General features: G+C 48.0%; 12 protein-coding genes, 1 non-coding gene and 1 pseudogene across 14 annotated transcripts in view; 8 read left to right on the top strand and 6 right to left on the bottom strand.

Annotated features, from left to right (window-relative positions):
• The window catches only part of CNF02520 (alanine-tRNA ligase, putative), a 3,937-nt gene extending 3,882 nt beyond the window's left edge, over positions 1 to 55 (top strand). The window contains exon 13 of the mRNA XM_571590.1: positions 1 to 55. This exon is cut by the window's left edge and continues 159 nt beyond it. The gene's annotated coding sequence lies outside the window, so the exon portion shown is untranslated.
• Positions 56 to 78: 23 nt separating this feature from the next.
• CNF02510 (alcohol dehydrogenase, putative) lies at positions 79 to 1,728 on the bottom strand. The gene is made up of 7 exons (XM_571349.2): positions 1,585 to 1,728; positions 1,259 to 1,500; positions 1,156 to 1,189; positions 977 to 1,091; positions 787 to 921; positions 539 to 716; positions 79 to 468 (listed from the first exon to the last, which is right to left on the bottom strand). The coding sequence occupies exons 1-7, from the start codon at positions 1,641 to 1,643 to the stop codon at positions 158 to 160; spliced, it is 1,074 nt and encodes a 357-aa protein (XP_571349.1). The 5' UTR covers positions 1,644 to 1,728; the 3' UTR covers positions 79 to 157.
• Positions 1,729 to 2,034: 306 nt separating this feature from the next.
• CNF02500 lies at positions 2,035 to 2,105 on the bottom strand. The gene has a single exon. It is a non-coding gene; the product is annotated as a tRNA-Gly (tRNA).
• A 410-nt stretch (positions 2,106 to 2,515) lies between these two features.
• On the top strand, positions 2,516 to 5,220 carry CNF02490 (hypothetical protein). Its single transcript, XM_571347.2, has 8 exons — positions 2,516 to 3,055; positions 3,123 to 3,213; positions 3,265 to 3,317; positions 3,409 to 3,491; positions 3,545 to 3,572; positions 3,641 to 3,764; positions 3,827 to 4,106; positions 4,168 to 5,220. Exons 1-8 carry the CDS (start codon positions 2,888 to 2,890, stop codon positions 5,054 to 5,056), a joined length of 1,716 nt encoding a protein of 571 aa, XP_571347.1. The 5' UTR covers positions 2,516 to 2,887; the 3' UTR covers positions 5,057 to 5,220.
• A 50-nt stretch (positions 5,221 to 5,270) lies between these two features.
• Positions 5,271 to 6,973, bottom strand: CNF02480 (ketol-acid reductoisomerase, putative). The gene is made up of 7 exons (XM_571345.1): positions 6,822 to 6,973; positions 6,676 to 6,764; positions 6,246 to 6,567; positions 5,945 to 6,190; positions 5,672 to 5,883; positions 5,448 to 5,622; positions 5,271 to 5,394 (listed from the first exon to the last, which is right to left on the bottom strand). The coding sequence occupies exons 1-7, from the start codon at positions 6,954 to 6,956 to the stop codon at positions 5,368 to 5,370; spliced, it is 1,206 nt and encodes a 401-aa protein (XP_571345.1). The 5' UTR covers positions 6,957 to 6,973; the 3' UTR covers positions 5,271 to 5,367.
• A 226-nt stretch (positions 6,974 to 7,199) lies between these two features.
• On the top strand, positions 7,200 to 9,141 carry CNF02470 (conserved hypothetical transmembrane protein). The gene is made up of 10 exons (XM_024657402.1): positions 7,200 to 7,295; positions 7,354 to 7,384; positions 7,436 to 7,468; positions 7,521 to 7,606; positions 7,671 to 7,895; positions 7,943 to 8,001; positions 8,053 to 8,140; positions 8,194 to 8,267; positions 8,321 to 8,767; positions 8,814 to 9,141. Exons 1-9 carry the CDS (start codon positions 7,279 to 7,281, stop codon positions 8,518 to 8,520), a joined length of 813 nt encoding a protein of 270 aa, XP_024513035.1. The 5' UTR covers positions 7,200 to 7,278; the 3' UTR covers positions 8,521 to 8,767; positions 8,814 to 9,141.
• A 1,575-nt stretch (positions 9,142 to 10,716) lies between these two features.
• CNF02460 lies at positions 10,717 to 12,141 on the bottom strand (annotated as a pseudogene).
• CNF02450 (expressed protein) lies at positions 10,913 to 12,062 on the top strand. The gene is made up of 4 exons (XM_571341.2): positions 10,913 to 11,321; positions 11,375 to 11,517; positions 11,569 to 11,816; positions 11,873 to 12,062. The coding sequence occupies exons 1-4, from the start codon at positions 11,157 to 11,159 to the stop codon at positions 11,908 to 11,910; spliced, it is 594 nt and encodes a 197-aa protein (XP_571341.1). The 5' UTR covers positions 10,913 to 11,156; the 3' UTR covers positions 11,911 to 12,062.
• A 222-nt stretch (positions 12,142 to 12,363) lies between the features above and the next one.
• CNF02445 (hypothetical protein) lies at positions 12,364 to 13,890 on the top strand. Its single transcript, XM_024658576.1, has 4 exons — positions 12,364 to 13,208; positions 13,359 to 13,382; positions 13,440 to 13,684; positions 13,733 to 13,890. Exons 1-4 carry the CDS (start codon positions 13,180 to 13,182, stop codon positions 13,768 to 13,770), a joined length of 336 nt encoding a protein of 111 aa, XP_024514503.1. The 5' UTR covers positions 12,364 to 13,179; the 3' UTR covers positions 13,771 to 13,890.
• A 925-nt stretch (positions 13,891 to 14,815) lies between these two features.
• CNF02440 (hypothetical protein) lies at positions 14,816 to 15,877 on the top strand. Its single transcript, XM_024657401.1, has 3 exons — positions 14,816 to 15,229; positions 15,277 to 15,440; positions 15,492 to 15,877. Exons 1-3 carry the CDS (start codon positions 15,074 to 15,076, stop codon positions 15,757 to 15,759), a joined length of 588 nt encoding a protein of 195 aa, XP_024513033.1. The 5' UTR covers positions 14,816 to 15,073; the 3' UTR covers positions 15,760 to 15,877.
• Positions 15,878 to 16,369: 492 nt separating this feature from the next.
• Positions 16,370 to 17,597, top strand: CNF02430 (acyl-protein thioesterase-1, putative). Of its 2 annotated transcripts, XM_024658575.1 has the most exons (6): positions 16,370 to 16,411; positions 16,469 to 16,614; positions 16,671 to 16,686; positions 16,737 to 17,113; positions 17,166 to 17,241; positions 17,290 to 17,597. In XM_024658575.1, exons 2-6 carry the CDS (start codon positions 16,543 to 16,545, stop codon positions 17,463 to 17,465), a joined length of 717 nt encoding a protein of 238 aa, XP_024514502.1. In that variant the 5' UTR covers positions 16,370 to 16,411; positions 16,469 to 16,542; the 3' UTR covers positions 17,466 to 17,597. The 2 variants fall into 2 exon arrangements, with proteins under 2 accessions (XP_024514502.1, XP_571591.2); XM_571591.2 differs by having other exon boundaries at positions 16,370 to 16,614.
• Positions 17,562 to 20,074, bottom strand: CNF02420 (glyoxal oxidase precursor, putative). The gene is made up of 9 exons (XM_571566.2): positions 19,809 to 20,074; positions 19,597 to 19,745; positions 19,294 to 19,524; positions 18,772 to 19,241; positions 18,456 to 18,720; positions 18,330 to 18,402; positions 18,236 to 18,285; positions 17,948 to 18,169; positions 17,562 to 17,892 (listed from the first exon to the last, which is right to left on the bottom strand). Exons 1-9 carry the CDS (start codon positions 19,973 to 19,975, stop codon positions 17,624 to 17,626), a joined length of 1,896 nt encoding a protein of 631 aa, XP_571566.1. The 5' UTR covers positions 19,976 to 20,074; the 3' UTR covers positions 17,562 to 17,623.
• A 158-nt stretch (positions 20,075 to 20,232) lies between these two features.
• Positions 20,233 to 21,148, top strand: CNF02415 (hypothetical protein). The gene is made up of 3 exons (XM_024658574.1): positions 20,233 to 20,533; positions 20,597 to 20,810; positions 20,869 to 21,148. Exons 1-3 carry the CDS (start codon positions 20,332 to 20,334, stop codon positions 20,963 to 20,965), a joined length of 513 nt encoding a protein of 170 aa, XP_024514501.1. The 5' UTR covers positions 20,233 to 20,331; the 3' UTR covers positions 20,966 to 21,148.
• On the bottom strand, positions 21,091 to 23,379 carry CNF02410 (cytoplasm protein, putative). The gene is made up of 6 exons (XM_571592.2): positions 23,302 to 23,379; positions 22,795 to 23,264; positions 22,020 to 22,745; positions 21,558 to 21,962; positions 21,394 to 21,489; positions 21,091 to 21,329 (listed from the first exon to the last, which is right to left on the bottom strand). The coding sequence occupies exons 2-6, from the start codon at positions 22,942 to 22,944 to the stop codon at positions 21,219 to 21,221; spliced, it is 1,488 nt and encodes a 495-aa protein (XP_571592.2). The 5' UTR covers positions 22,945 to 23,264; positions 23,302 to 23,379; the 3' UTR covers positions 21,091 to 21,218.
• Positions 23,380 to 23,382: the final 3 nt, after the last annotated feature.

The following is a 23,382-nucleotide window of genomic DNA, read 5'->3' as shown; positions in this document are numbered from 1 at the left end:
TTCGTCGATTTAGTCCAATTTGATCGTCTCTGTATGCACTACGAGTGTCTCCGGTGATCATCGACGGTCTGAGACGGTCTTTCTACATGTACAATCTTTCATGGCACTGCCATGTCGTATACAAAATCCATTTCTCGTGTTAATACAGAACCATCGCCTAAAAGACCAAAACGGCCTTCCCCTTCCAGGTATCACTTTCAACAGCGTCCAACATCTCCCTGTGCTGGTTAATTGTGAATGTTTTCACTTCTGATTTAATGTTGCACTTGTAGGCCAATTCAACTGTGTCCTTCAAATCTACTTCATTCCCGTGCAATGATCCCCGGAGTGTGATATCTCTTGCAAGGAATGTAGGGTACTGGAACTCGACTTTGGTGGGTTGAGCCAAGAGAATCAATGTGCCGTGGGAACGAGTAAGATCAGCAGCGTACTGGTAGGATGGAATCGCTGGGGAGGTCAACACGGATGCTACCGCAGGCATGGCTCGCTTATTAGTTTACGACGCAAATAGCTTACCCGCCAATCATCATAGGCTTACCGTCAACACCGTCCCATCCACGGTAGCCACTTGGTCTGAGCCCATGGATGGCATTGAGCGCGTCGTCTGCCTTGCTCTTGCTAGCATCGATGACCAAGTCGGGGCGATGGTCATTGTCGAGCGACCGTACCAGTTCAAGAGCTTCAGTACGAGTATCTATAGCGACAACTTTAAGACCCTGGGCGGAGAAGTTTGAGATCAACAAAGTTGAATAAGGGTGTTGGGTAGTGGGAAACATGTTCACTTACAATCGCCTTGGCAAACTGTACCCCGAGATAGCCCAGTGCTCCTACGCCGCTGATGGCGATCACATCCCCGGGTTTGAGCTGGGCTTTCTTGATACCGGCATAAACAGTCACTCCAGCACAGCCTAAGGGGGCTGCCTATGAGCAGGATGATTTGTTTGCCCCTTGCTATGTAATTATGTGGCGGTCTTACCTGTTCAAAGCTCATAGAATCCGGGATATGGACGCAAAACTTGGCCTCTACAAGAGCGTATTCGCTGAAAAAGCCATCCGCGTTGATGCCTCCAAACTTCATAAACTTGCAGTACCTAGAAGGTAAGGGTATCAACAGCAATTCCACGGAATACTTTTAGATATGAGATATGGACAAACTTCCAATCGCCCATGGTGCAGTCCGGGCATGTATCTATCATATCCATTCATTCATCAGCCAAAAATCTCGTCCATGATAGGACTTCACGCCCTTTAAACCTACCGCAAGGATCTTTGGGTAACAGAGCCACCACCCGATCTCCGACAGACACTTCTTCCGCATTGTCACCGACTGCTACTACCTCACCCGCAGGCTCATGTCCCCCTATTATTGGCCAATTTCCTCCAAAGCTACCGTCTCTCACTATTGAATCTGTGTGACATAAGCCTGATGCCTTGATGTGCAATAGGACTTTGGTCCCTTTTGGTGAGGGAGTGTCTTGCTCTTGAAGTGTATAATAGTTGCTTCAGAAGAGCAAACATCAGTGAGTGCGGTCGGGGAAGCTACTTCAGCAAAATTACGTTGCCAGCCGAATGACATATACCTACACGCCTGGTTCGGGAACGACCAACGCTCGCATCTTTGCGGGAATGGATGAGGATGACATGCTGTTATGACCAGGAAGAACTCGTGATTAATCGGTCCAAATACTATCGAAGAAGGAAGTTTGAATTATATTGCGATCAGAACCGTCGTTGTTGAAGCGCATACATGCAGTGCAGTGGATACCACGCATTTATTTATGTGACGAAGATTGTGAGTTTAGCTCATGATGCACGCAATCGGTCGCGCCAGTGACGTTGTGGACGTCTACGTAGGCTGGTTGATGGCGATTGGCGAGGCCAACGAGGAGATACTGCATACATACAGTCTATGATTTATGATCACCGATTGAAAGCCATACGTATCCCTGCTGTCTGGATACTGGGCTACACTACTTGGTGTACACAAACCTATAGTTCGATCTAGGAGGAAACCCGATTTTAAATAAAAAGAAATACACCGTAAGGGAGTCGAACCCTTGCCGCATCGATGGCAACGATGCATGATACCGTTTCACCAACGGTGTTACTGAACTGTTATTTCACAGCTACTTCGTAGTTCTCTTCACTACTGTGGTTTCCACAATGATACAACGTCCTAATTTACGAAGAAACAAATGTATTCTTCATGGTTTTACCCGCTGTCCGTTCTTATTTGTACGAGATAATAGTCTATCGCTGGAGTGGCGAGATGAGTGCCAGGAGCTTTTAGCTGGTAGCTGTGTATATCCTAACTGGGTAGTACGGGCGGCGGTTGTGCGGCATGTGCGACGCGTCAAGGAAGTTCGCGACTGCGTTTGTTTCAGAGTTGGTGGATGTTTTGGCTGTTCCTGGGCGATGTCCTTCAGTTTCGCCCCACATCCGCCTCAGCAGCTCTCCAGCCAGCACGCCCACCGCCCGCCCCTCATCCCCGGCCCGCCCTCCCCAACCCGTGTGTCCACCCTCGGCTCCCCCCATCCTCTCTTCCAGCCACTTTGGTGTTTTCCTCTGGCGTTCCCGTTTTAGATCAGGGATCCAACATTGCCCCAAATCAGGCCAAAAACATAACACACGTATCCAAGCTGTGTCGCTTTCGTTTCTTTCCACAACCACTCTTTGCTTTTCCTTTCTCTCCAAGTTTTCCACTACTTGCCTCCCCGCCGTCCATTCAATAATCCTAGCAAATCCGTCTTCATCGCCTACTATCTGCCCCCACACGCTCTTTCTTATCACCTTCCTTCTCCCCCCACACGCTCTTTCTTATCATCTCTCTTCTCCTCCATTATTGGTCGCAAATCCAGAGTACAAGCACTCTTTAACAATTTAAATAATGATATGCTTTCTTCGACATCCCCTGCTTTCCATAGCTGCTTTGGCTCTCTTTTCCAAAGTCGTGCTAGGCCTTTCATTCACCTTAGAAAATACGAGTCCAAAACAGTGTGAGGAGGTTGAGATTACATGGTCAGGGGGTCAGTCGCCATGGAGCTTGACGATTATAGTAAGTCTAGAGGATCTCGAGCCTCGGCCTTGTGTTGGAATGCCAGACTGACTGACTGACACTTTAGCCGGCATATGACTACCCCACGACAGTGTCGATACCAAGCTCCAGTTACGACAGCGATACAAATACAGGATCGTATAATTGGACAGTGAATTGTGGGCAAATATCCTTTTGTGATTGAATTATCACTCACCAAGATTCAACAGATCCGTCTGGAACAAGTTTCGTCATCATGATGTCTGATGGCAGCGGTACAGGCGTAAGTCAGATTTGTGACATGACGAATAGCCATCGTGAATAGGTCGCTAATGTAAGGCATATTACTGACGCCCTATCGTTGTTTCGGATAGACTGGAGGTGTCTCTCCCCTGTACACAGTATCCGGAACATCTACTTCATCTTGTACCCTTCGATCTACATCCACAGACTTCTTGTGAGTTTGCCGGCCTTTAACGGTAGCAAACCCAGCTGATGACCATTTGGCAGTTTCTATCTGAATGAAACATCCCTCACTGTGCGTCTATAGACTTACATACCATGTTCCTACTTTTTATTTGCGAATCCTAACGACTTTGGCTGCAGCAATGTGAATCGGTTGACATTTATTGGGACTCTAGCGCTGTCTCTCCTGTTTCCATTCTCGGGGCTATTCCCGGAGGTCAAGTATTCCAGCTTGTCTCCGCGAATGGGGCCACAACTTCGCTGGGTGAGTTCCCCTAACACTACTTGTCTGTTGCATACCTGCTCATGCGGAATCAAACGAAACAGTCTGGAATACCAACATCCAATCTGGGACAGAAGTTATTTTCGCCGCCTTTGATTCGGGGACTTACCAGCAAGGCGGTTCAAGCGACCTCTTGACTATCGGAGGGTCATCGGACAGCTCTTGTATCGATAGTTCCTCCCCTTCTTCAACTTCCTCAGCCTCACATGCCACGCAAACCGGTACTTTAGCAAATTCAAGTAGTGGAACTAAGACAAGCGCTGGTGGAGTTAAAACAGTGACAGCTATTACGACTGAGACGGCAAGTCCTGGTGGTGGTGCCGGGTACGTCACATACCGTAGAAATTCGTCGGAAGTCAGATGCTAACAACAATCAACCTTGCAGCTTATCAACTGGTGCTATCGTGGGCATCGTGGTGTCCGCGGTTTTGGCAGTGGCCGTTCTTCAAATCGCTCTCGTCTGGTTTTGCTGCCGTCGTCAAATTAAAGCTCTCATATACCATCGTCGGGAGATGCGAGGGCAAGAAGTAAAGCCCGGCGGGGATGTCGACTTGGGCCTTGCTTCGCGCAACTCTTACTCGTCAGTAATGGGCTCTGACCAGAGGCCCATGACCGGCGACTATGCCACTGAGGCCGCTCGTAGCAGTCGTTACAGTAACGCTGCTCACTCTGGAGTCCCCCGCTCCGGTTCTGGTGACGACTTTGATGCTGTTTCGTCCATCTCACCCTTCTGGGACGGCGCGGCGGCTGTTCCGCCTCGCTCAAACTCAATCGCCTCTATGGTAGCGTCCAGTCGACCCCCAACAATTGGCGCTCTTGGGTTTGATTCTGATGCAGATTCACTTGTGCCCCCGCGCGCCCTTACTCTACACGACCGCGGCCGAAACGACTCTCTTTCGAGCTCTAGCATCTTTATTCCCGAGACAATAGGAGAAGGAGGAGGCTATCCCTCTCCGGCTATTTCTCATACAACTCTTTCGCCTCTTGTGCCTGGCTCTCCTAATTTGGCCGCCACAGGCTCAAATACTACCAACAGGAACATGACAAAGGCGCAAATGGCAACTTCACTGAATGCCCACAACCCCGATGAATCGGCCCCCACAGGAGACGACTTTGGGACGCGTTTACCGCCTCAGCATGCACCGACAGGCGGATTCAGAAGGCACGAAGATGCGGGTAGGATAGACGCGCCGCCTCCAGATGAAGAAAGCGTAGAGGATCTGCCGCCAATGTATATGCCAGAATGGGAGAACGACAGCCAGCGGCAGACTTAGGATGCAAGGTCTGAAAGAGTTGAATTGTTATATATAAGTACAAATATCAAGTCCTTGGCGGGATAGTTTCTAGATGGATATTTAAGATGAGAACATTTATAGTAGTACTCTTTGTAGCTATCATATTTTACGACCAACGTTATGTCATGAACATGTTGCGGCGAATTCTCAAGCTGCAGCTTCATCAACAATTTTTTTATCGGGCACCTAAAAGCAAATTCTTTCATGGGTATGCATGATTGAGACTGGAAACAGAATGTGAAAAGGGCGCCATTTTGGTGGGATTAATGAACACAAATGGGAAGGTCTGTTTAAAGCTCATCCTTGTTGACGTCGGGCTACAAAGCATTAGCGGGAAAACAAAACATCCATTGTAACTCGCAGCACTTACCCTGAGACCACGGACGGTCTTACCAGCCCTCCAGATTTCCTGGTTGTCAATCTCGTCAAGCTCCTTCTGGAGGTCCTCTCGGTAGGTCTTTCTGGAGTTGAACTCGAGAGATCGTCGGGTCTCAGAACCGTCCCTAACGGAGTTGTAAAGAGCCTCGAAGACGGGAAGGTTAGCCCTGAAGAAATTGTTAGTGAGCCGTTTTGAACGCAAAGGGGTTGACGCACTCCTTGAACTTGGGGGCCCAGTCAAGAGCACCACGTCGGGCGGTGGTGGAGCAGGCGTTGTACATGTAGTCCATACCGTACTTGCCGATGAGAGGGAAAAGAGACTGGGTGGCCTCCTCGACGGTCTCGTTGAAGGCCTCAGAGGGAGAGTGGCCGTTCTTCCTGAGAACCTCGTATTGGGCGAGGAACATACCTTGGATACCGCCCATAAGCTGTAAAAAAAATTCAATGAGTATTTTGATTCAGTTTCTGTGCCGCCCAGAGAATACTTACAACACCACGCTCTCCGTAAAGGTCAGAGTAGACCTCCTTCTCGAAGGTGGTCTCGTAAAGGTAACCGGAACCAACGGCGATACCAAGGGCAACAGCCTTCTCCTTGGCGTGACCGGTCACATCCTGGTAAACGGCAATGGAAGAGTTGATACCACGGCCCTCGAGGAAAAGAGTTCGGACAGTTCGGCCAGAACCCTTAGGAGCAACGAGGATGACATCAACATCCTTGGGAGGAATGACGTGGGTCTAGACGGCTGTCAACATCATTTCCGTTTTCAAAGGAGAATAAAAGATAACTCACGTCCTCCTTGTAGACAACAGAGAAACCGTGGGCAAAGTAGAGAGTCTTGCCCTTGGTGATAAGAGGCGCAATCTCGTTCCAGGTCTGAGACTGAGCAGCGTCGGAGAGAAGGTTCATGATGATGGTACCCTTGTTGATGGCCTCAGGGATGTCGAAGAGAGTCTCTCCGGGAACCCAACCGTCCTCCTGAGCCTGCTTCCAAGACTCACCACCCTTTCGCACACCGACAATAACCTTGAGGCCGTTGTCACGGGCGTTGAGGGACTGACCGTGACCCTGGGAGCCGTAGCCGATCATGGCAAGAGTGTCATTCTTGAAGTAGCTACAGGTTGCCGCATTAGTTAACAGTTTCGCTCAAAGTAGAGCAGAGCAACGCGTAGTGACCCTGAAGCCGGCTCCGAAGAAAAAAAGAAAAAAGAATTGTATTCACTCTTGGAGCTTGTCAAGGGGCCAGTCAGCACGCTCGTAGACAACCTCCTTGGTACCGGCAAAATCGAGAGTCTTGATGCCTCGAGTGGCCTGCAATTCATCGTCCTATCAGCGATCAAGCATTTACTTTGAGAGAGTCTAACTCACGCCAAGTCGGGTAGCCATGGCGGCCCTAGGGGCGGCGCCGGAGAGGAGAGAGTAGGACCTCCTGGCGACCTGTCGAGAGGCGGTAGACTTGAGGGCCTGCTTGAGGGCGTTGCTGGAAGCTCTGGAGAAGGACATTTTTAAGATTTTGGATGAAAAAAAAAGAATAGGTTTGGGAAGATGAATTTTATTCAGCCCAACAGAGACGAATTTGTTGGATCTTTGGAGTGTGACTCGATTTCGGCCGAATCCCCGAAAGTGGCTGGGCCCAATCACATCCTCGCGAATTTAACGGAGCCCCTCAGTTAAAGCACCCTCCTGCAGGCGTCATCACTTTCTGCGATATGATATGCACACAGGTTGCTGTTTGTTCTGCAGCGTGCGGTGACTGTACAACGAAGCTAGACATCTATCGTTACACTTCTTTAACGACCACCGTAGCCCTGGCAGGTATAATAACATGACAGTCAAGGCAGAGTGCGTATCCAACCTGCCAGCATACCCACATTTACACGTATAACTCACCACCTCACAGGCAAGATCTCTATCTTGACCCCTCCATTCGGGTATGTCCTAAAACACTTCTGTCATGTGTGTACTAACCCGACAATGAATAGGATTGGGTCCTTATCCCTATCACCCTAATCATGGTAAGTGCTCACAGCTACTACCATATACTCCGATATGCTCATTTGCTTTTAGCTACTCGTCGGTGTGTTAAGACACTACATCACGCAATTCCTTAACTCTGCACCAAAAAAACAAACAGCAGCTGCCGTTCGCGAACAGTAAGCACATCCAGATAAACCGTTCTTGATATCTGAATTTATCGGCCCCGTCTCTCACCTCTAGACGCGCACTTGGTCGCTCAGCTCTGCTTCGGGCAACTGCGACTCTGTCCCCCCTTCCGCCTGCCTCTTACAAGGCTCTCTCGGGATCCCTTGCTGCTTCACTTTCTACTGGTGAGTATATCAAGCCCGCCCCAGAGTCAAAGGGGGATGCTTCTCCCGCCAATCCTCTCGAAGGTGCTGGGATGGAAAATGCGATGGACGGTATGAAAAAGCAGGCCGTAATGATGTAAGTCAGCCTGGAAGGGAAGTCATGCTTGGCTGACTCTGCATCAGGGTACCCAACATGGTTATCATGCAGTATATCAACGTCTTTTTTTCCGGATTTATCCTTAGTACGTGCTCAACTGGGAAAAAAACCCGACTCTTGCTTACAGACCATTCAGTGCGTCTGCCATTTCCTTTAACCGCAGGCTTTAAGTCGTTGCTGTCAAGGGATATTCCCATGGCTGATCTCGATGTGCGATGGGTTTCGTGGGTGTTGATCTGCGTATTACTCTCGTATAACGCTCATGTCGGCCCTTCAGCGCTTTGTCCTGGTATTTTCTCAACTTGTTTGGCTTGAACGGTGTTTTCAAACTAATTCTTGGAGCTGAGAATGGTAAGAATTGTCGTTTAATCCTGTATGTGCTAGCCGCTAACTTCTCACATTAGCTGCTGTAGACAGCCGTGACCTCACCTCGCTGTCTGCACTTTCTGGGGCAGGAGGCCCTATGCCCGGCCCCGGCGGTCCACCAGACATGGTCAAGCTTTTCAAGGCCGAGGTTGAGAACTTGGCATTGGCAGAAAGTTCATACAAGTGGGTCGGCGACGGAGTAGAAGATAGAGTTTTGAGAGCTTGGGGCAAAGTTTAACCGCCAATTTCGGATAATGCAATCATCCTTGTCACGCATGGCCGGACCTTGATTGGTTAAGGAGAGCCAGCTGCTGGTTGCAAATGTGGACTGATCTTGAGGCGTGCCATGTCATAATAAGCCTCGGCACTGTTAGATGGCAAGACGAACAGCACATATTTGAAGAACGATGAACCAAAGCTTTTGGAAGTGAAAAAGAAAAAAAGAAAGAAAAAGCCCACAGGAAGGAGCGAGGAGACAGTAGACAGTATGTTTGTTAACATGGATTAGCTGCTGGCACTAACAAGGTGTAGGAATGATAGGAGTATCGGCACCGCAAGATTAGAGAGTAGAATAAAACTACACACAAGCACGATGACATGAGCCTGAGAAAGGTTACACGCCACCGCATAGGAAGCTCAACAAGACGCTAGGTAATTTAAAATATTCAAAATCTTAACAATAAAATATACGTGGTAAGACGTGAATCCTTCCTCTGCTATTACTCGTACTACTCTACTCTCTAACGCCTGTTGTGAATCTGTGGAATGGACGTCTCAAATTATATTAACGCACACTTGCATGCTGCTCTCTGCAGTATGATGCCTATAATTCTGATACTGATATCTATGTAAGTCGCAGGGGAGCGTGCCATGTCAGAGTTGTAGTAAAGGAAGACATCTGGTGGGGTGGTTCGATCAATGTCGAATACCCCCCGTACGACGACGCTAGTGTATGTGCTGTACATCTGAAATAATATATCGCGTGCGTAGGCTGCCGAGTGCGGTGCATTCAGGTCTCAGGTCTTATGGTCAGACCTTATACCACAAACTGCGAACGAATCGGTGACCCAGCAACCAGAAACCGGACCAGCGACGAGCGACAACAACGTAGTAGTAGTAAACAACACAGTTACGTATATGATTATTACTAATAACCACCAGCGAAGCGAAGGACATCTCATTACGTACACAACCTAGACCATTTGGTTACTTGTCCTGTTCAGTACTGTCCTGTCTCCTATCTCCTGTTAGGCAGCAGACTCGAAATAATAAGCAATCGGGAATTAAACTTTCAGACTAACAGGAATCATCAAATGTTTTATGTTTCAGAAGAAAGAGTCAACAAATTAATTTATTTAATAAAGAATCGCCCCAGGCTTCACCGTCCATCGGATATTTTTTTAAATAATTGCCCGGCATTATCGATTATCGATATTTAATTATTATGCATGTCTCATGTCCCTAACAAATCCCCTATCTTTTGCTGCTATCTTTTCCCCCATCCCTCCTTTACTGTTGACCATTGGCCATTCCGTCATTATTCCGTATGCACACTGGACTTGGCAAGACCACTAACCAAAGACCACTGATGGTTTGTTTTATGTTCACCATCTAAAAATCCTGCATGATCAACGCTTATTATTATTAGTTTTTTCTTTTCTTTTTCTTCTTCAGTAACTAATATAACTAGTATACACATATCTCATGCTGCATTTCAGTTCCCATTCTCAATGACCTTGATTGTGGGGTGAGTCTCATCAGTGGCGTATTTGTGTAATAACGAAGCAGAGCGCATGAGATACTTCTTATGATGCCATCATATACTCGTATCTTCAAATCATTACTAACACCGGCACCCGTCAAACAATGGAAATTTGAACGGTATTTTGTCCCTAGTCCCTGGTACCTGATACTTATCTACCCTCTTATACCTCTTCATAGGTTTTAGGCTCTTTTTAAATTGTAGGTTTTAGCACCAAGTCCCCAGTGCTGTTTCCTGTTATTACAGTATTTTTTATGCTTCATTTCCGATGATTTACATGTTACGGTCACCTCTACACTTTGCACTCTACACTCTTCACTGTACATTCCACATTTCTACTAGTGGTTCCTCGTACAATCATAATAATCTTCACGGCCGGACCCTAACCTTCTATTTATCCTTCTTATTGATCCGTCCACAAATTATGAATTCGCGACTACTCATGTCCCACGCATATTCCATTTTCATGAATGATATATACTGTTTCATATATATTTCATACCTCATCAGGCTCCCTGAGGTGACCGACCGCGGAGGCTGCTACCACCCGCACCCAACACCAAACATCATCCAACACCCAACAACAAGGCAGGGACCGAGAGCAGGGATTAAGGATCAAGGATTAAACTCATGAACGAATGATGAAAGGCCGTAGGCTTAATTAGAAATATAGATGCATCACCACGATACATAGTACACTATGTTTTTAATATAGAAGGTACCCGTCGAAAGTCGCATTAATGAGCGGGAGATATGAGACACGAAATTACCCAGATTGCTCATTACTAATCTGTTGTCTATGATCTACGACTATCTACTGTCTACCGGTTATTGATTACTGATTGTTAATTTCATTGAAGTCTGAACCTAAAGTTATCTCCACCGAGCCTGTCACTTCCATTGTCTCATATTGCATGCCAGTCCGGTCGACTCGATGGCTACCACATATGCGGAAATTGGGGGGGGTGGTCTCGGTGGTGTGTGCTGCAAGGTATAAAAACCCCCTGTCAGTGACACTTATTCCCATCATCAACGCAACTAGACATCCTTCACAACACATCTCCCAATCTTCCCTTCAACAACCAACCTTCTTCTGACTATCCACAAACATCATGCGATTCACTTCGTTCTTCATTGCTGTTCTCCCTTTCGTCGGGTCTGCTTTCGCTGCTCCCCTCAGCAACAAGGCCTCCGAAGCCCTTGTTGTTAGATCTGAGTCCCTTGCCCCTCGAACTGTCGACTACGTCGGCATCCTTACTACACTTGATAATGACATCGTCAGTTACCTATCTTTCCCCCTAACCTCTCCTGGGCTGACTTGGCTCGATAGAAAAACGCCGGCCCGCTCTCAGGGGACTCCACTGAGGGTGAGGTGACTGCAGCGCTCACTACCGTTAAGGAGGCATTCGACACTGCGAAATCGGCTCTCCACATTGTCTCCTCTAAGCGGGACCTCGACATGGGCGTTGTTGCGTAAGTCGTTCATAATAGTTTAGGGTGATCGTCCCTCTGACAGAAGATTAGTCGTGACAGCACCGCAGATGAAGTCTCCACTCTTTTGTCTACCGTCTCCGCCGATGTAAAGGCTCTCATCGCTCCTGTCGATGTCACTCTCCTTTCCCTTCCTGCAGTCGGTGGCCTCGTCAAGGAGGTAAACTCCGCACTTGACTCCGTTCTCACGGGTCTCGGCGATGTTCTTGGTGGTGTCGTTTCCCTGGTTGCCAAAACTCTCAACAGCTTGGGTATCGACATCGCTCCTTTCCTCAGCAAAGGTGAATTCTGTGCTTTTTTGAGATCAAGACTTAAGCTTACCTGATCCCCTGGATAGACATCAACGTTCTTTACGATATCTTTGGCAAGTTGTAATTTGCCATCACAAGCTTCCCCTTCTGGCTGTTGAGCGTTAGATATTCATCTGCGGGATGAGTTTGCCATTATAAATGTCACTAATTAATTAAGTTATGATGGTTGTTTAATTAAATGCGATTATTATAATGATATGTCTGCTATCTGCTTCATCTTCTTCGATTTCTGAGCTGCAATTCGCAATAACTTGAAACAAGGAAGATGCAGCAATTCGCAATCTGCGAATGCGTTGTGCATGATAGAACACAAATACAACGAAGGTATTTTGGTACAATTATTTATTCATCATTCAGAGAGTTCCTGCTGCTGTCGACCGCCGGTGTAAAACGCCTGGGAGAAAAGGATTAAAAAAGGATGGAAAAAGCAAATCCAACAGGCACACTATCCCACTTTCAACGAATGAAGCTCATCGGAAGTTGCGTTGCACCGTTTGGCGATTTCAAAGTCTACATCATAGAGTACATAATACTTGTGTCCTTGTGGTCACATATGGACGGTAAATCATTGTCCTTCGCTTTCAACGACGAGTCTGTCTTCATCTTCGATAATACAAGGAGTAAGAAGTTGACCCATCCGCTTGATCTTTCCGTGTCTTGCAAAAAAAAGTGCATCAACCTCCGATTAATGCGTTGAAGTAGTATTTCTTTCCTTTGGCGTGTCAAACAACATCGTTCTCTGATACGCCATCTATATGCTAATGAGTCGATGGTCGAATCTTCGTGCATAACAGTTTTTGGTGACTTGGGATCCGCAGGTATGCTCGTCAGAGATGCTACTAATCATGTTGCCTAGCTCCGCCTATTCTCTCTTCAGACCCTCGATGTCGGCAGGTGCGGACAGATCAACTCACTAATCCCTTGCCGTTTCTGCACCTATCAGCCTACAAATGTATCCTAGCCGAGGCGTCGATAGAAATAGCTCTTTGTTGCCTTCCATAGCCATATGTGGCTACCGGATACTCCAAGCCCCCGGAAATTCATACACGCCCTTATGGACTGAGCATTATTTTCGTCAGAATAAGGTATATATAAGCATCTCCTGCTCAAGTAACTCCTTTTTACCCATCATAATTCTGCCCTAATTTCGAAACACATCTGTCGAACAGTTTCCATACTCGAATTACTGTCATGCGTTTCACTTCGATTCTCGTTGCCGCTCTTCTGCTGTTTGTCGGATCAGTCTTCGCCTCCCCCTTCAGCGACCCAGCCTCCAAGGCAATCGTTGACGCTAAATCGAAGACGCCTTCAGTGAGAGAGATCAACTACGTAGATGTCCTTTCCCAACTTGATGACTCCATCGTAAGTGGCCCACACTCATCTAGTGGGCGGTAGTACCCTGGTAGCCTTAACCCCCAATTCTACCCAAGACGAAGTTACCTTTGTTCTCAACAAGGTCAACGATGCTTTTAAGACAGCTCAATCTGATCTTCAGCTTAATTCCTCCAAAAGGGACTTCCACTATGTGCTCCACGCGTAAGTATCTTCCAAGCAACGATCCCCAGGTATTATTAATGGTCCCCATTATCACAGGCGTGATCTTACCGATGACGTTTCAAAGCTTTTGGCGGCTATCGTTGAAGACCTGAACTCCCTCCTTTCTCCCATCGTGGGTCTTCTCTCCCAGATTCCCATCGTCAGTCCTATCCTTGAAGACATCAATACCGCCCTCGACGCCATCGTTCAGGGCCTTGACAATATTCTTGGCGGCATCCTCGATTTGGTTGCTACTATTCTCAAGGACTTGGGCATCAACATTACACCTCTTCTTAGTGGCCGTGAGTGATCAGACACGATACGAGAGCTGGACTGAGATAGCAATATAGTTCTGCAACTCCTCACCGGTATTCTGGGCGGTTCGTAACCTCACAATAATCACTTAGAAGGTAGTTTTCTTTAAAGTCTCATTCGATCCATGTCGTCAACAAATCGTCTGTCCAAGTTGTACATATCATTTAAGCGATTGTTCATATCGATGCACCACATATTGCTAAAACGTCAAGTACGTCGTCAAGGACGACCTACATTATTATATACTAAGAGAACATAATAAATTGCTTCCAATAACTTTCATTTGGACACAAGAAGTCAAAGAAGCTACTACTTACCTGCAGTCGGGTTAGCAGGCCACCAGCGACCAACCACCACAAATGCAGCACCAATGACGAGTTCATGCATCATAATTTGTCCAATTCTAGGGCGATATACAAACCTCAGCTAGCAAAGAAGAGTTATAATTAGTCCATCACGAACTCAAGATAGTCTTTGTTAGCAACTGGAGGGATTCCTTTTTCTTTTTTACAATCTGCGGGCAGCGATGATGATAGTTCCAGCTGAATCATGATGTACCTGTCATCAGTAAGAGTCATCGATCAACTGAGAAATAGTACTCATGCGACGCAGAAACGGCAACTGTGGAAAAATTAACTATTCATACCTTGCGCAAGTCGAAGAAGCTTAACCATCATGATTTATGTGCCGTGACATTGTCGTCATCGTGAGTTTCGGAAGCCATGCTTGTACATCGGTGCAATTGTTCGAATTGTGGGACAATACTTGTTGCATGAGAAGTGGCCAAGTACAGGGCCCGTCATTCATGAAATGACAACAATCCATTCAGTGGCAGCTGAGCTTACTGTGACTGTCACGGCCGGCCAGTTCATCGTCGACCCAACTAAGAAACATGGATCAGAAGGCCCGTGACCTGGCGTTTGATTAGACCAGAAGCTGTTGCCAAATACAAAGGGCCACCGGAGGAAGAACGGAAGAGAGGTACTCGATGCTCAGCACGTTCAGTTTCTTGAAATAACAGGCACTGGGATGCACGAGCCTCTGCAGCATACCTTTCGTGAGCTGCCTAGCTCGACTTTTTCGATGCGAACAAGGATCATCTCCGACTTTTGACTAACAAACATGTCAACTCCAATCACACTCCTATAGTTTTTCTGTCTGCCATACCTTTCGAATTTCTTGGCTCCCTGTAACGTCGTATGCGCTCATCATCCTGGAGGCCTTTTGAAGGGTATAAAAACCTTTCCCAGACACTTCTTCCCCTTCTTCCTCGTTCTTTCTTCATTCCAATATCTTCTTCTCATTGAAAGCAGTTGAAATCCGCCATAACTTCTGATTTATTATCGACTCATCCAAGCAGCTAAAACACCATCAAGATGCGATTCACCTCCATGTTCGTTGCCGCCCTTCCCTTCATTGGGTCTGTCTTCGCAGCTCCTCTCGTGGAGAGCGCTTTGACTCCTGTTACTTCGGACTTGACCAAGAAAGATGTGGACGTCCTTTCTGTTATCACCGAACTCCAAACCAGGGTTGTAAGTTCGTTCGCTATACTATTTAGGCTGCAGCTGAAAGATGGTAGAATGCTGCTGGTTCTATCGGTCCTAACTCTGTCGAGGCTGAAGTTACTGCTTGCCTCAATATCGTGATCGATGCGTTCAACTGGTGTGGTAACGAGCTCGGCATTGACCTTTCGGTTGGCGTCAGTGCTGGTGTCTCTTTATTCAGTCGTGACGTTGTCATTGCGTATGTGTAGTCTGTTCCTTTACGAGTAGCCTTCACTGACATTTCGAGGAGTCGCGACACCGACAAGGAGCAGGTTGCCCAAGCCCTGTCCAACGTAATCCAGACCGTCAACGTGAACATTATCCAGCCTATTCCTCCGTATATTGCCCACAAAACCACTGTGTCCAAGCTTCTCTACCAGATTGACGACTCTCTCACGTTGATCCTCAAAGGTGTCGATTCCCTTGTCGCTGGTGTCCTTAAACTCGTCAACTCCCTTCTCAAGGATGTCGGCCTTATCCTAAAGTCACTCCTTGGTGGGTTTCTTTCTATTCTTTAAGTCCCGTTATCAAAATTGAAGAGTGCGGATTCCATAGTATATCTCGACAGTTAGTTAGTGGATCGGTCTTATAGTTAGTGTTAAATATCATATATGCCATGCAGTATCCAGATTGCTCACGGTATTTGTCCAATGAGGAGGAGCATGAATGCGTGGTTGCTTTCCATGTTGCCAAACGCTAGGTAAGGCCATCGCCGCGTTGCGTTTCTAGCAGAGTTACAATCATTCATGATGTTGCTATTTTACGTACTATTAGCTACTACTATCCGTTCAAGCAGAAGTGCTGCTGTTGCTTGTTGATGAGGAGGAGCGGATAGCGTCTACTCATTCCACGTCACTGCTTCTTATTTTGCCGTTTTCAGCAGCAGGTTGTCCTAGGGCTTTTGGTGGAACATCCGAGCTGGACCTGATAGTACCCACCACTCTCATCGATACAGAGACGAACAAATAATAACGAAGAAGTAGGAGGTGGAAGACAGAATACGTAGGACAATTCAAGAAGATCAGCGATTATGAGATGCAGCGGTTTTGCATAAATAAGACTTGCGCAGTTGTCCGAAGCGAAACTCACGTGAGTGAGTCTTGTCTAGTCTTGTCCCAAAAACGAAACTACATTTCCATGCAATCCAAGAAATACAGTCTTTGTTTTGCTGTATGTTCGTGATAGGCTTTACTGTCCGCAATTTGCTTATTGCCTGCATTGCTCTAGTCACAATTTCTTTATATTGGATCTCGTCAATCCCGTCTAAAACTCGATTACCATCGCCATTGCTGCAAGACACCATGCCCACATCTTTGAAACACCTAAAGATTTCGCCCAAGGAGGCCCATACTGCTACTGTCATCTTTCTTCACGTGAGTCCCAATACTTGCATTATGATGAGCGTAGCTCATCTTGCAGACTGGTTTAGGGGTTGGGCGATAGTGGTATGTCTGAGAAAACTGAACAAGTCACAAATACTAACCCTGCTAATCAGGCCATGGGTGGCTTCCTGTTGCTAAGATGCTTTGGAGCTCGTTCCCTAATGTGAAATGGATACTTCCACATGCCCCTACAATCCCCGTCTCCTTAAACCACGGCATGGCTATGCCATCTTGGTTCGACATTCGTCACCTTGATAAATTGGATAACTCGGAGAACGACGATGAGCAGGGGATGCTCGAAACGCTAAAGTCAGTTGACGAGCTTATCCAAGCCGAGGTGGATAGTGGGATCCCTGAAAATAGGATCGTTCTCGGTGGTTTTTCCCAGGGCGGCGCGATCAGTGTTCTAAACATGCTGACAACAAAGAGGAAGCTGGCTGGAGTGGTGGCGTTGAGCACTTGGGTCCCTCTCAACCACAAGATTGTACAAGTAAGAATCATCTTTCTCAAAATAATGATATGAAAAATTGATCTTGAAGCAGATGATGTCTGAGCATGCCAAGGATATTCCAGTGTTCTGGGGCCACGGAACGAATGACCCAGTGGTCGATTACCGCTGTACGTCCAAATACGATCCTTTTTTTGCTTGACTGACTTGTGATCCAGTTGGACAACGATCAGTTGATTTTCTTGTACAAAAATGTGGCTACAAGCTGCTTTCTCAGGGCACAACCTTTGCTCGTCCTGGTATCCGTTTTGAATCCTACCCAGGAATGCCCCATTCTTCCTGTCCTCAGGAGATTGAAGATCTCAAGTCGTGGTTAATGGAGGCGCTCAAGTAAAAATAGGCTTAATTTCGCAAAATCGTTACCGCAGTGAGCACAGTCAGACTTGGGAATGCACAACAGTGAGCAGAATCAGATTTGGGAATGCACAACAATTGTTCATAGAGTACGCCGTAATATGACCAAAAAAAAATGTCCGCGTATCGTTTTCCAATCTATAAAAGCACGATACCTCCCCACAAGCACATCAAGCTCATTCCTGCCAGCTTCCAACTTCCCCAGGTTGTTGTCGCAGTAGAAGTCGTGTTAGTGGAATAAGTGATAAACCCATATTGTGCCATGATTTGTGCACTAATCTGGGAGCGTGGCAAAACGCTCTTCTCATGCAGAGTTTGCTCCCCAATGATGCCATCACCAATCATTACCCACGAGGCATTCGAGGGAATGCCGTCCACTACAATAAAGAAGAGTGCTGGTCCGGGGGCTGCAACGCCAGCATTAGATCAGGGCCTTGTAACTGCAGAAATGGAGAGACTTACCGAGTATACCGGGATTTGGCGGTAATTGTGCGACATGCAAGATCCCTCCACCATCATCCGTCGTTGTAAAACTCGTTTCCAATTCGATGTGTCGTTGACCCATGTTCATCGTATGCGTTGAAAAGCCAGTGCGCATGATCACTGCACGGGTTTTGTTGATATTAATCGGAACGTTGAAAAGATCCGAAGCTGAGAGGGTGATGTTGAAATAGTCGCCGCCGTCTATCCTTTCCGTTAGTCTTGATTCATTCGTATCAAAGCGATGAAGAGGAAAAAAAAAAGACGTACAGGTAATATTACTAGGCATGCCTTGTGGTGTCGGCTTTACATGATCCGCACTAATGACGATAAGTTACGTAGCAAAGATGAGGAAGAGACTCACTAGTCTGGATAGAATATCTCCACTTGATATTGTGTGAAGTAGGTGTAGCTCGCGTTGTTGACCGCATCCACATCTACGTTCTTGTTAGTATTTCTATAGAGCGACTAGGCTCTTGAAAATACTCACAGTCCGCATTAGGGTTACTGCCCGAAATGATCACAGTGCCGTCCGGCAACAAAGACGCTGAAGAGTGATACATTCGTGGGATAGACGACACGCCTGCTTTAGACCATCTTTGTCCTGAAGGCTGAGAGGGGTCAAAATACCACGATTGATAAAGGGGATGATCTGCATATGATTCGCCAACAGCCCAGTCTTGAGTCCCGTACCCGGCTGTTCCAGTGCGAGCGCCGTTGACGTAAAAGAGTCGACCGTCAGGGAGATTAATGAACTAGATAAATGTCAGCCGCTTTGTATACTTGGTAATTGTCATACCACTCACGTTGCCCATGGAACGTCCTGTGTCAAGAGGATCATTCTGGTACCAAGTCAGATCGACATCGGGACTGATGTGCACACAGCTCTGGTTTGCCGGGTATTGACTGATATTCCAATCTGTTGTCCACTGATCCGATTCTAAAAATGTCCCTCCACAAAATATAATTGTCGCCGTCCAGTTGTTTTCAGGAGTCATGGGCAAGACTGCGGTTCCAGCGGATGCTGGATATACTCGGACACAATCAGGGATATCACTGATTGGGTATTCAATGTTATTTTTGTAATCAAAGATCTCGGCTTGGTACTCTGCTTGGACAAAGAGGTTGCCAGAGGGAAGAAGCCAGACCAGGGGGAAGAGATTCACAGGCATGGTGTTGAGAAGGAAGTTGAGGGTAAAAGGTTGGCCTTTGGGAGGAAAATATTCGACTGTAGGGTTGTTTTGGTTGTCTGCATAGTTGACATATCCTCCCCATTCTGATAGCAATTAGGATTTGAAAGCAGGTAAAAAATGCAGAAGGATACTCACCACAGCCGCCCATAATGATAGCTGATCCATCCTCCAACGTCTCGAGTGTCGGATACCACCGTCGACTGGTCATGTATAGTGCTGGGTCGTCCACCCATTCGCATGATTCGTCATCACACGGGTCGAGCAAGCGGACGGCCTTTCCGCCATCCCAGTCACCATATGGTGACTGTCCGCTCTGCTGAGTGCTTGGCATCGCTGCTCCGCCATAAGTGATTGCTTGATTCCCTCCTGGATGTGCAATGCGTCAGGACGGCAGTTCTTTTTGTTTTTTGTTTTTGTGACATGACAGCAGAATCTCACCCGCATTGAGCCACGTGCCGTTTCCTAGAACAGTACCCCCGGCACAGAACGAATTTGAAAGCACGTCCATCGTGCGAAAAGTGTTCGTGGCCAGGTCGTATTCCGAGGCCCATGCTGGATGTCCATTCACAGTCGCATTGTTATTTTCACTGTTTTCAACTGTTATCAGACATGGATACATAGAGACGTTCTCATCGGTGGATTACGCTCACGTCTTGTCTACGATATAAACCTTGTGCAAAGTGCCCAAGAACATTTGCTGGGCGGACACGCCAGACAGTCCGACATACTGAAACGTGTTTGCGAGTTGGGCTTGCGCAGGTAAAGCTGCCAGAGCTGCGAGAGAGAGGGCGTGAAGCAGGGTTGAAGGGGAGAGCATGGTCGGATTGATGATGAGGAAATTGGCGGCTTCACAGCAGACTCGAGATTCAAAAGCAGAGATACACGATGGCTGTGCAGCGGACGCCACGAAAACAACGCGACCGATGGTTAAAAAAAGGAGATCTTTGTGTATTTACGTAATTTATATCAGAAGGAATCGGGTGGTCCGAATACCGGATAGCGCCCGTGGGAAAATTGATGGAATGTCGTCATTGCTCCAGGCTTGAAGCGTGTCCGTCACTTTATCTGTTTTGCCTCGCTCTAACAAGAACACTCTTGTTGCTATATACCCTCTACATTTCCACCTTTGATTCAACACTCTTGATCGCACCTGCGGCCACTAACAAATCCACTATGCCTTCTGAACGTGTTATCCGTTTCACTCATACTTTCCTTTTCACCCTTGTCCTCCTTGCCTCTATCGTTGCTCTTGGCATTTCCGGTTCCCTTGTCGGCCACTACAACAGCAACGGCTATCCACCTGCTCATACCAATGCATACAGGGACAGGATAAGGATCTTGCTGGTGGCAAGTGTATGGACGACTGCATGGGGCTGTAAGTTGTTTGATAATATGTGTTTCATTGTGATTAGCTGACAATTTTTTTTTAAAAAAAAAGTGATTCTGACGGTTGGCTTCCAACTTCTTGGCCAAAGCCGAGCCTTTGGCCTTCTCACCCATCTTATTCCCATTGCCATTTCATTCATTCTCTACCTTATTGGCGTCTCCTCCCTTACAGCTTTGACCGACAAGGTTGACTGTGGCAACTCGGGCCAGACGTTTTCGCGATGCTCGGTTGTCAAGGGTCTCGTCGTCATCAGTTGGATTGATACGTGAGTGCATTTTGGCGAAAAAGATTGGGGTCTTTGCGGTTGCTCATAATAATTTTAGAATTTTGGTCCTGTTTGCACTCGTCTTTTTGATCGTCCTCTGCTTCATGGCGCGAGGGCGATACGGTGCTCATCGTTCAACTCTTTACCTCGAGTAATTTGTAAAGTTGTTGGTGGCATAATTAGTTTTTGAGGTGAAAAGAATGACGGAAAAGATAAATCGCAGAAAGATATTCGCAAAAATTAACATGTAGGAATACATATGATGTGTTTTATAATACGAGCTCTGCCAATCTCCATAGGCATCAGCGAGATGATCTGTAGGATGTAACATGTTCAATATACATATACAAAATACTGCTTCTAAATGTTTTTATTTATTATTACACACGCACGCATCTAATAAGGCCTCTAGACAAAGCTTTGACCTGCGCCGATCAACAGCTGGGGAGCCTTGAGCATCAAGAATTCACCCTGTTCCCTTGGTATGGCATGGAAGATCATTCTCGCGATAACTTCGCCCTGTTTTATGTTTAAACTTTTGCGTCAGCTCCCAATATGCGCCATATTTCGGATGACGACTTGCCAGTTCAACAAAGCACGCCACGACGATCAACCAGATGATGATCCAAGTGAGTCGATGGGTTGCTTGCTCTTCGATATACTCGTGGATGATTTCGAGCTATACCGTTTTATTTATATTTTAGTATATCAGATTGATCAATAGAGTTGGGCTTGATAAGTACGTACCAGATCACCGGCAACTGCGAGCCTGTCGTTCAGTACCTGGATCCTCGGACCGATCTCGAGGTACTCGTGAACGGCTTCGTACAGTGGGAAGAGGGAAGCTTCTGACCAGAATAACTCGGGAGTATCGAGGATGCCGCCACTCAAGTTGACGTCCATCCGCAATTTGAACAATCTACCTGTCATTTTGAGCGCTTCCCTCCTCGTCAACTGCAGGTGTCCTGTTATGGACAGTTCCTTGGGGAATGAGGCGGTAAGTGAAAGCGTCTCTTGCATGACAGACTCGTATATGCTCAGTTTTGTCGACTGCGCAATGGCGTGCGCGAGAGAAAGTTTGAAGAGGTGTGAGCGGGATTTGAATGTAAACATGTCGTTGTAGATCCGAGGGTTCTCGGCGTCTGGGTCGTGCTGTGTTGCGAATCAGTGGTGGGGTCGTTTATGCTGGAAAAAGAAAAATAAACATACCACATAGTGGAACTCTTCGATTTCCCAGTCGTCTTCGCCTAGACCTCGAGTCCAAGCCCCGGCGGTCTCTGCATCCTCCATGATCTCCTTTTCCTCGCCTTCGTTGAATCCAAAGAATACGGACACACCGTATGAGAAGAATATGGCTTCTGCCACGTTGTTCAGAGAAGCTTGCGATTTCCGTCGACGAGGTCTGTGCTGAGCCCTTGGAGAGGAGTGTGCCGTGTATTCCTCTGGCATTTGCATGCCTGTTGATAGGCGGCGGTGGTGGTGTGGCGGTAGATCCATGGGTGTGAGGGCTGTGGAAGGGGTGTGCTCGAGGTAGCCAGGGTGGTCGGGAGATAGGTGTGTCCCCGGATCATGGTGCGTGTGTTCACGAGGGTGAGACTCATCCTCGGGTTTCACGGTTTCGTAATGTGTGGTTGGCCGCTCGCCTTCGCGCTCAGCCTCGCGCATTTCTCTCTCCCTTTCCCCATCTTGTGCGAGGACGTCTAGATCGGTGCCGACGCCACTTATGCCGTCGCCGCCAGACGGAGAGCTGGAGAGAATATACTCTGCCGGCGTGGCTTCCGTCGGATCCTCGCGGGGAAAGTACGAGTCGTTGTAGCCTTGCTCCTCGGCCATGGTCATCCGCTCCATGAGGGAGACACCGCCGGGCGACTTGACGACGGGCGACGAGCGTACTTTGGTCGTTGCGTATCCCGGAAGAAGGGGCAGGTTGTAGATCTACGCACGGCGTCAGTCGCTGGGTGCTGGAGCAGGGGAAACGCCATACCGCATACACGCAATCGTCATAGACCCGCACGACGCTCACGCCATGTTCGCGCTTGAGAAAGGCCTGCAGCGCCTTGAGCTTGTAGCCCTCGGCGGTGGCATAGGCAGTGAGCCTGGGCAGCTTGTTCTCTTCCCGCTCGCGCTTGGTCATCTTCTCGGCGTCGCTGCGCTCGTCGGCAGGGTGCCTTCCGAGCGCGCTGCCGACTGAGCCGCGCCTGGGGGGGGTGGCGAGCGGGGACGGGGCCTCGACGGGGCCTTGGTGGAGGGGCGCGAGCTGGGGGTCCTCGGGCAGGAGGACATGGCGCTCGGTGGTCTTGGACGTGCGCACGGGGAGGGACTGCTTGAGCTGGCGGGCGGGGGTGCCTTTGCCGAGGGGCGAGGGGACGCGGGGCGCAGAGAGGTTCCTGAGATGGGCCGGGAGCGAGGAGAGCGAGGCGCCCTGGCGGAGGGAGGAGGCGGTCCGTGCGAGGCCTGGGGGTCAGCTGCTGCGCGGGGCGGGGGCGCTCACCTGGAACCGTGCCCGGGTTGCGCCTCGGCACGTTCGCCGGCGGGGATGCGCCCTGCGGCTTGGCGGTGCCTGGGCGGGGGG

Source organism: Cryptococcus neoformans, assembly GCF_000091045.1.
Source record: "Cryptococcus neoformans var. neoformans JEC21 chromosome 6 sequence".
NCBI lineage: Eukaryota > Fungi > Basidiomycota > Tremellomycetes > Tremellales > Cryptococcaceae > Cryptococcus > Cryptococcus deneoformans.
The sequence above is the reverse complement of the archived record's forward strand: the minus strand, read 5'-3'. Positions and strand labels throughout refer to the sequence as shown.

What these genes read in the sequence shown, in the direction of transcription:
- CNF02440 (XM_024657401.1), top strand. Translation starts at nt 15,074, where the DNA reads ATGCGATTCACCTCCATGTTCGTTGCCGCCCTTCCCTTCATTGGGTCT. An exon ending in CCGAACTCCAAACCAGGGTT is followed by an intron (nt 15,230 to 15,276) that starts GTAAGTTCGTTC and finishes GAAAGATGGTAG; the next exon opens with AATGCTGCTGGTTCTATCGG. An exon ending in AGTCGTGACGTTGTCATTGC is followed by an intron (nt 15,441 to 15,491) that starts GTATGTGTAGTC and finishes CATTTCGAGGAG; the next exon opens with TCGCGACACCGACAAGGAGC.
- CNF02420 (XM_571566.2), bottom strand. Translation starts at nt 19,975, where the DNA reads ATGCTCTCCCCTTCAACCCTGCTTCACGCCCTCTCTCTCGCAGCTCTG. An exon ending in GTTTATATCGTAGACAAGAC is followed by an intron (nt 19,746 to 19,808) that starts GTGAGCGTAATC and finishes AGTTGAAAACAG; the next exon opens with TGAAAATAACAATGCGACTG. An exon ending in CGGCACGTGGCTCAATGCGG is followed by an intron (nt 19,525 to 19,596) that starts GTGAGATTCTGC and finishes TTGCACATCCAG; the next exon opens with GAGGGAATCAAGCAATCACT.
- CNF02410 (XM_571592.2), bottom strand. Translation starts at nt 22,944, where the DNA reads ATGACCAAGCGCGAGCGGGAAGAGAACAAGCTGCCCAGGCTCACTGCC. An exon ending in ATGACGATTGCGTGTATGCG is followed by an intron (nt 22,746 to 22,794) that starts GTATGGCGTTTC and finishes CGCCGTGCGTAG; the next exon opens with ATCTACAACCTGCCCCTTCT. An exon ending in TGGCGTGCTTTGTTGAACTG is followed by an intron (nt 21,330 to 21,393) that starts GCAAGTCGTCAT and finishes AACATAAAACAG; the next exon opens with GGCGAAGTTATCGCGAGAAT.
- CNF02470 (XM_024657402.1), top strand. An exon ending in AAAAAGCAGGCCGTAATGAT is followed by an intron (nt 7,896 to 7,942) that starts GTAAGTCAGCCT and finishes ACTCTGCATCAG; the next exon opens with GGTACCCAACATGGTTATCA. An exon ending in TTTTTCCGGATTTATCCTTA is followed by an intron (nt 8,002 to 8,052) that starts GTACGTGCTCAA and finishes CAGACCATTCAG; the next exon opens with TGCGTCTGCCATTTCCTTTA.
- CNF02445 (XM_024658576.1), top strand. Translation starts at nt 13,180, where the DNA reads ATGTCCTTTCCCAACTTGATGACTCCATC. An exon ending in TTCCACTATGTGCTCCACGC is followed by an intron (nt 13,383 to 13,439) that starts GTAAGTATCTTC and finishes CCATTATCACAG; the next exon opens with GCGTGATCTTACCGATGACG. An exon ending in TACACCTCTTCTTAGTGGCC is followed by an intron (nt 13,685 to 13,732) that starts GTGAGTGATCAG and finishes ATAGCAATATAG; the next exon opens with TTCTGCAACTCCTCACCGGT.
- CNF02480 (XM_571345.1), bottom strand. Translation starts at nt 6,956, where the DNA reads ATGTCCTTCTCCAGAGCTTCCAGCAACGCCCTCAAGCAGGCCCTCAAG. An exon ending in CCATGGCTACCCGACTTGGC is followed by an intron (nt 6,765 to 6,821) that starts GTGAGTTAGACT and finishes GATGAATTGCAG; the next exon opens with GCCACTCGAGGCATCAAGAC. An exon ending in CCCCTTGACAAGCTCCAAGA is followed by an intron (nt 6,568 to 6,675) that starts GTGAATACAATT and finishes GGCAACCTGTAG; the next exon opens with CTACTTCAAGAATGACACTC.
- CNF02490 (XM_571347.2), top strand. Translation starts at nt 2,888, where the DNA reads ATGATATGCTTTCTTCGACATCCCCTGCTTTCCATAGCTGCTTTGGCT. An exon ending in CTGATGGCAGCGGTACAGGC is followed by an intron (nt 3,318 to 3,408) that starts GTAAGTCAGATT and finishes TGTTTCGGATAG; the next exon opens with ACTGGAGGTGTCTCTCCCCT. An exon ending in AGTCCTGGTGGTGGTGCCGG is followed by an intron (nt 4,107 to 4,167) that starts GTACGTCACATA and finishes TCAACCTTGCAG; the next exon opens with CTTATCAACTGGTGCTATCG.
- CNF02415 (XM_024658574.1), top strand. Translation starts at nt 20,332, where the DNA reads ATGCCTTCTGAACGTGTTATCCGTTTCACTCATACTTTCCTTTTCACC. An exon ending in ATGGACGACTGCATGGGGCT is followed by an intron (nt 20,534 to 20,596) that starts GTAAGTTGTTTG and finishes TTAAAAAAAAAG; the next exon opens with TGATTCTGACGGTTGGCTTC. An exon ending in GTCATCAGTTGGATTGATAC is followed by an intron (nt 20,811 to 20,868) that starts GTGAGTGCATTT and finishes TAATAATTTTAG; the next exon opens with AATTTTGGTCCTGTTTGCAC.
- CNF02510 (XM_571349.2), bottom strand. Translation starts at nt 1,643, where the DNA reads ATGTCATCCTCATCCATTCCCGCAAAGATGCGAGCGTTGGTCGTTCCC. An exon ending in GTTACCCAAAGATCCTTGCG is followed by an intron (nt 1,190 to 1,258) that starts GTAGGTTTAAAG and finishes TGGATATGATAG; the next exon opens with ATACATGCCCGGACTGCACC. An exon ending in TGCACCATGGGCGATTGGAA is followed by an intron (nt 1,092 to 1,155) that starts GTTTGTCCATAT and finishes CTTACCTTCTAG; the next exon opens with GTACTGCAAGTTTATGAAGT.
- CNF02430 (XM_571591.2), top strand. Translation starts at nt 16,414, where the DNA reads ATGTTCGTGATAGGCTTTACTGTCCGCAATTTGCTTATTGCCTGCATT. An exon ending in TCAACCACAAGATTGTACAA is followed by an intron (nt 17,114 to 17,165) that starts GTAAGAATCATC and finishes ATCTTGAAGCAG; the next exon opens with ATGATGTCTGAGCATGCCAA. An exon ending in CCCAGTGGTCGATTACCGCT is followed by an intron (nt 17,242 to 17,289) that starts GTACGTCCAAAT and finishes CTTGTGATCCAG; the next exon opens with TTGGACAACGATCAGTTGAT.
- CNF02450 (XM_571341.2), top strand. Translation starts at nt 11,157, where the DNA reads ATGCGATTCACTTCGTTCTTCATTGCTGTTCTCCCTTTCGTCGGGTCT. An exon ending in CTCGACATGGGCGTTGTTGC is followed by an intron (nt 11,518 to 11,568) that starts GTAAGTCGTTCA and finishes ACAGAAGATTAG; the next exon opens with TCGTGACAGCACCGCAGATG. An exon ending in CGCTCCTTTCCTCAGCAAAG is followed by an intron (nt 11,817 to 11,872) that starts GTGAATTCTGTG and finishes TCCCCTGGATAG; the next exon opens with ACATCAACGTTCTTTACGAT.